This window comes from Ochotona curzoniae, unplaced genomic scaffold (assembly GCF_017591425.1).
Source record: "Ochotona curzoniae isolate NIBS_2020 unplaced genomic scaffold, NIBS_Ocur_1.0 contig_4064, whole genome shotgun sequence".
Classification (NCBI taxonomy): domain Eukaryota; kingdom Metazoa; phylum Chordata; class Mammalia; order Lagomorpha; family Ochotonidae; genus Ochotona; species Ochotona curzoniae.
The window spans coordinates 3,583,271-3,589,020 of NW_024466107.1; the positions used below are offsets into that span (position 1 = coordinate 3,583,271).

The 5,750-nt window shown below is 57.7% G+C and overlaps 1 protein-coding gene across 18 annotated transcripts; it reads left to right on the plus strand.

Annotated features, from left to right (window-relative positions):
- The first annotated feature begins 1,707 nt into the window (after positions 1-1,707).
- On the plus strand, positions 1,708-5,326 carry LOC121159049 (tubulin beta-2A chain). Of its 18 annotated transcripts, none has more exons than XM_040984056.1 (6): positions 1,723-1,856; positions 2,962-3,070; positions 3,401-3,511; positions 4,080-4,306; positions 4,451-4,777; positions 4,853-5,326. In XM_040984056.1, exons 1-6 carry the CDS (start codon positions 1,800-1,802, stop codon positions 5,138-5,140), a joined length of 1,119 nt encoding a protein of 372 aa, XP_040839990.1. In that variant the 5' UTR covers positions 1,723-1,799; the 3' UTR covers positions 5,141-5,326. The 18 variants fall into 18 exon arrangements, with proteins under 18 accessions (XP_040839997.1, XP_040839992.1, XP_040839993.1 ...); XM_040984061.1 differs by lacking the exon at positions 4,451-4,777 and having other exon boundaries at positions 1,735-1,856; positions 4,080-4,170; position 4,275; positions 4,778-5,326; XM_040984063.1 differs by lacking the exon at positions 4,451-4,777 and having other exon boundaries at positions 1,708-1,856; positions 4,080-4,159; positions 5,018-5,326.
- Positions 5,327-5,750: the final 424 nt, after the last annotated feature.

The following is a 5,750-nucleotide window of genomic DNA, read 5'->3' on the forward strand; positions in this document are numbered from 1 at the left end:
TCTTGGGGCAGGTGCTGGGCAGGGGACAGGCAGAGCCACCAAGAGCAGGCTGATGGACCGAGGAGGGAGGGCCTGCCCGGAGAGATGCTGGCATGCCTTCATTTGCTGTGCATCCTCCCTGTTCACAACAAGGGCCTCTCATTGCCAACACACCGCAACCCAGATTTCCATTCTTCAGATGTGCTACCAGACTCAGACAGCCGAGAGGATGTGCTGAAGCACGGAGCTGGGATGTCACAGAGGTGTGGACAGGGGTCCCCAGTGCTGGCCCCTTCCAGCACGCTTCCTCTGTCGCTCTGTTCCCCATCTCTGGAAGGTCCTGGAAGGTTCTGGCTGGGTGTGAAGAGCCAGCTTATAGGGGTTGAAGCTAAAGTGGGGGAGGAAGTGAAGGCCAAGCCCTCCAGGGACCAGCATCAGTGGGATAGGCTAGGGATTGGACAAAGTGGGAAGCTCATCTCCAGCCACAGGGGAGCCACCAGGCACCCATCTCGCTGCATGACGGGAGCAGCACCCCCCAAGGGCCAGCCTGCAAAGCTGGGGTGATGAAGATGCCCGGGGAGCCCGAGAACTGACCTTTTTTGTTCCCCTCTGATTCAGAGCAGCGACCAGCATCATGGCAGATGCACTCACGCTTGTAATAACAGCATCACCCGGCTTTTATAGAGGACTGTTTTTCTCCATCTGCTCCACTGCCTTTCATCTGCAGCTGGTCATTTTTCTATTCACAAAGCTGGCTGCAGTGCACCTGTAATTAGCATCGTTTTAGACATAGAGAAGCTGGCCCAGCAAGGAAAGGGTGGCGGCCCCTGTTCTCCCAGGCCCTGGTCGGGATCAGCTTTGATAGTAATTAGGGATGGTTTTGCCCAAGCCTTGCCACTCACCTGGGCCTCCCGCTTGTGTGAAGATCTAGACTCCTTGGCTTTCCAGCTCTGTGGCTAGCCGCATCCTTTGGTTTGTGAGATGGGGGTGGAAAATACTGCCCATTGTACAACACAGCAGGCTCGTGGGGGGATGCAGGCCACAGGGATCATCTCAGATTGTACTAGTAGTCTCCTAGTTCTGAAAAGTTAAAAGATGTGAGATCAGTAGATTAAGCCTCAACCTGCGTTGCCGACATCTCGTTTGGACGCTGGTTCCAGTTCCAGCTGCTCCACTTCCCATCCAGCTCCCTGCTTGTGGCCTGGGAAAGCAGTCGAGGACAGCCCAAAGCCTTGGGACCCTGCACTCACGTGGGAGACCTGGAGGAAACTCCTCCTGGCTCCTGGCTTAGGACACCCTGCTGGAGCTGTGGCAGCCTTTGAAACAGTGGATGGAAGATCTCTCCTCCTCTCTGTATCTATGACTTTCCAATAAAAATAAATAAATCTTTTAAAAAAATATTTGATTAATGGTGTATAAGCCCAAACCTTATCATTTGGATACCTAGTCAACATCGAGAATTAGTTAAGGGCCCACTTCACGTTATGTATTTTTTATCTTGAGTAAGTTGATGGAATCTCGGGTGTATTTCGCAGCTACGAACACATCTGGGCTCAGAGCACCCACATTTCTAGAGCCGAGGCCTGGGACGCCCCTGCACCTCGCACCGCGCCCCGGCTCCCCCTCGCGGTGCCGCAGTCCCGGGTGCGCCGGCGCGCACCGCCCCACATGACGCCACCGAGGCCGGGCGGTGCCCAAGGATAAAAGTCGGAGCGGGCGGGGAGGCGCCCGCTTTCCGCGCTGCCCACCAGCTCGCCAGTCTACGAATCGTGCATACAACTGCAAGGGCCAGAAGCTCCTCCGCTCCCGCAGCCGGCACCATGCGTGAGATCGTGCACATCCAGGCGGGCCAGTGCGGCAACCAGATCGGCGCCAAGGTCGGGGGACGGACGGCGCGGACGGGCGGGCGGGTGCCTGCCGGCTGGGTCGGCGACGAGGGGAAGAAGGCTGGGTGGCCCCGGGCCCTATAGGGGCGCGTCCGGCAGCCAGGTGACCCGGAAAGCCGCGTAACCTGTCCGGCTGCAATTGCGTGTGCCTTTAATGAGGCCTGCCGAAGCCCCGGGCACAGCCCCGCGGGGTGGCGGTTCCCTTGGGTTGGATCCGGGAGCCTGCTGTGAAATGCAGAAATGGTGCATTTCTGTCTGTCCTTTAGTGAAAAACTGCAGTGTCATGGGAGCTGACATATGCACCAGAGGCGTCCCGGGGCCATCTTTGTGACGACCACCTGAGTTTTTAGGAAAACCCTCCTAATAGACGTGGTGACATGTAAAGTGGCAGTCTTGTGTCCGTCTGGGAGCGTCAGGTGATGCACATAGTGGAGGTTGTAGTGCCTGACCGCAGCACGGAGGCAGCAGTGGGCACACTGCATGGGTGTGGGCTGCAGCCTGCACAAGGACGTGGGCTCTTTCACAACCGCCATCTTTCCCACCCCAGCCTCCCCGCCCCTCTCCTGCTGCAGATTGACAATGGAGACTGCGCTTTCCCAAGGGCCAGCTCCTTCCCCCACAGCCAGGCACCCTCCCTCTCCCAGCCCTGGTCAGTATACCTGGGGGCCAGGATGTAGGTCAGGGGCATAAAGCTGCACTGCTGGACAGCTGCTTGGGGTCTGTGCCAGGAGCCATCCATCTCTGCAGGGAGCCATGAGATGGCAGGTGCCTGATGCAGGATGCTGCCAGGACACAGCCTGGGTGTCATTCAGCCACCCTGCCTGGGGTACAGAGCCCTCAGCTGCACAGCTTCCCCCAGCAGGAGAGCTGCCGGCAGCCCCCCATGCTCCAGCAGCCCCACCCCCAGCCCTGCAAGCTGTCACGTAGCACAGGTGATGCTCTGCGCATTTCCCAGCGCCTCTGCAGCAGGCAGGTGGGGACTGCAGGCAGGCTGCAGGCCATGGCTGCTGCTCCAAGGACACGGGAGGCAGGAAAGGCCAGCGTCCTTGGAGACCACCAGGAGGCCGTGCCAAGCCGCGATTCTCTGTCATTGCAGTTCTGGGAGGTGATCAGCGATGAGCACGGGATCGACCCCACTGGCAGTTACCATGGAGACAGTGACTTGCAGCTGGAGCGCATCAACGTGTACTACAATGAGGCTGCTGGTGAGTGCTGGCTGGTCTCACCAAAGCCACCTTGCTCTGCAGGCAGAAGCCATGAACTGTGCCAGCAACATGCAAGTGGCCAGCGGGTGCCTCTTGCATTTTCATTTCAATGCCCACCATAACCAACGCGTCTTCCAGCTCCTGACGACTCTGGCACCTTGCCCAGTCTGAGCATGATCAGTGTCTCCTGCTTCTTAGGAGCCGAAAATCTCCCCTTTTGTCTCAAATGCCAGTTATCTGAGTTCTGCTGGGAAAGCCAGGTGAACAAGCCTCTAGTTCAAGATTGCTTTGTTCAGCACAGGCCTAAGTCAGCTCCCGTTCCCCCCACAGGCAACAAATACGTACCTCGGGCCATCCTGGTGGACCTGGAGCCTGGCACCATGGACTCGGTGAGGTCGGGACCCTTCGGCCAGATCTTCAGGCCCGACAACTTCGTGTTTGGTGAGTGGTCAGGGCAGGGGTGCTGGTGCAGGGTTTGCCCGCTCCCAGCCACCATACCCACTCCTGGGCTCAGTGCTGGGCCGTGGACAGCCTGGTCTCCTGTGCCTGGCACTCTCCAGCCTGCAGGGGGCTGGGTGGGCCTCCCTGACACAGCAGCCTCTGAAGCAAGGCTAAAGGGCAGACAGCACTTGAGATGGGCTTAATGGGCTGCAGGTCATTGCCAAGGGGCAGGGCCGGAAGGCTAGGACATGGCTTTAGAACTGCCTAGCCCTGCTCTGTCATCATGCTGTGCCTGCCCTCCCGGCTCGCGGTGCGCCTTCGTTTGGGCAGTTATAGGAATGTGTAAAATGAACGGATCAGTTGTTAGTCCTGTCTTTTCCAATTCATAGCGTCACTGGGATATAAATATAGATTTTATGTTATTCTGACGTTTTTGATAATTACTAGCATATTTTTGTTTAGGTGTTTAGTGGGCTATGCAAAGAATGTTCTAGGTTAGCCCTCCTCCTCATGAGCATGGCATAACTGAGTGAGCCTTCCGTGTCTGAACTGTCCTTTTCCTCCCCAGGCCAGAGTGGTGCCGGGAACAACTGGGCCAAAGGCCACTACACAGAGGGGGCCGAGCTGGTGGACTCGGTGCTGGACGTGGTGCGGAAGGAGTCGGAGAGCTGTGACTGTCTCCAGGGCTTCCAGCTGACCCACTCGCTGGGAGGCGGCACCGGCTCGGGCATGGGCACCCTGCTCATCAGCAAGATCCGCGAAGAGTACCCCGACCGCATCATGAACACCTTCAGCGTCATGCCCTCGCCCAAGGTGTCCGACACCGTGGTGGAGCCCTACAACGCCACGCTGTCCGTGCACCAGCTGGTGGAGAACACGGATGAGACCTACTCCATTGACAATGAGGCCCTGTATGACATCTGCTTCCGCACGCTCAAGCTGACCACACCCACCTACGGGGACCTCAACCACCTGGTGTCTGCCACCATGAGCGGGGTCACCACCTGCCTGCGCTTCCCCGGCCAGCTCAATGCTGACCTGCGCAAACTGGCCGTGAACATGGTGCCCTTCCCGCGCCTGCACTTCTTCATGCCGGGCTTCGCGCCCCTCACCAGCCGGGGCAGCCAGCAGTACCGCGCGCTGACCGTGCCCGAGCTCACCCAGCAGATGTTCGACTCCAAGAACATGATGGCCGCCTGCGACCCGCGCCACGGCCGCTACCTGACCGTGGCCGCCATCTTCCGCGGCCGCATGTCCATGAAGGAGGTGGACGAGCAGATGCTGAACGTGCAGAACAAGAACAGCAGCTACTTCGTGGAGTGGATCCCCAACAACGTCAAGACGGCCGTGTGCGACATCCCGCCGCGGGGGCTCAAGATGTCGGCCACCTTCATCGGCAACAGCACGGCCATCCAGGAGCTGTTCAAGCGCATCTCGGAGCAGTTCACGGCCATGTTCCGGCGCAAGGCCTTCCTGCACTGGTACACGGGCGAGGGCATGGACGAGATGGAGTTCACCGAGGCCGAGAGCAACATGAACGACCTGGTGTCCGAGTACCAGCAGTACCAGGACGCCACGGCGGACGAGCAGGGCGAGTTCGAGGAGGAGGAGGGTGAGGACGAGGCCTAGGACTCCTCGCAGCTCTCATGCCCGTCAGTGAGCGTTTCTTGTCCTCACGCATGGTCTTTGTATAAAATGGTGCTCAGTTTTGCCTCTGTCACAAATTCACACTGTTGATGTAATGTGCAGTTCCTTTCCAAGTTAATTATTGTCTCCCGAGATCTCTACACTAATAAAGCATGTGTGTTAACCTGTGCGTGCTCTCCCAGCTGAAGGCCTCTGGCTTCTCGGCCGCATCAGCGCAGCCATGCACACTTGTGGGTAGCAAGTTCAGTTAGTACCTTCCTCGCCTTCAGTAGCGACCAATGAAAAGTGAGATGTCTTCATTTTCAGCATCGGAATGTTTTAAATCTCAGAGGTGAGCCAGGAGGGGAAGGATGCTTGAGGAAGCCAACCTTCCCTTACCTGCTGCCATCCCTCACACTCACGTGCGGCTGTAAAATCTAGCCCCGAGGAAGCCATTCTTTTATTTCTCTACCTTGTACAAATGCAATAGGAAAGAAGAGACCCTTGATCTCTCCCCCAAAGGCACAGGATAAATCCAGGCATCCTAAGGCTGTCTGCCGGAAAGGCGACTGCAAAGTGAATTACGGCAAGAAATAAAGAGGAGAGTTAAAAG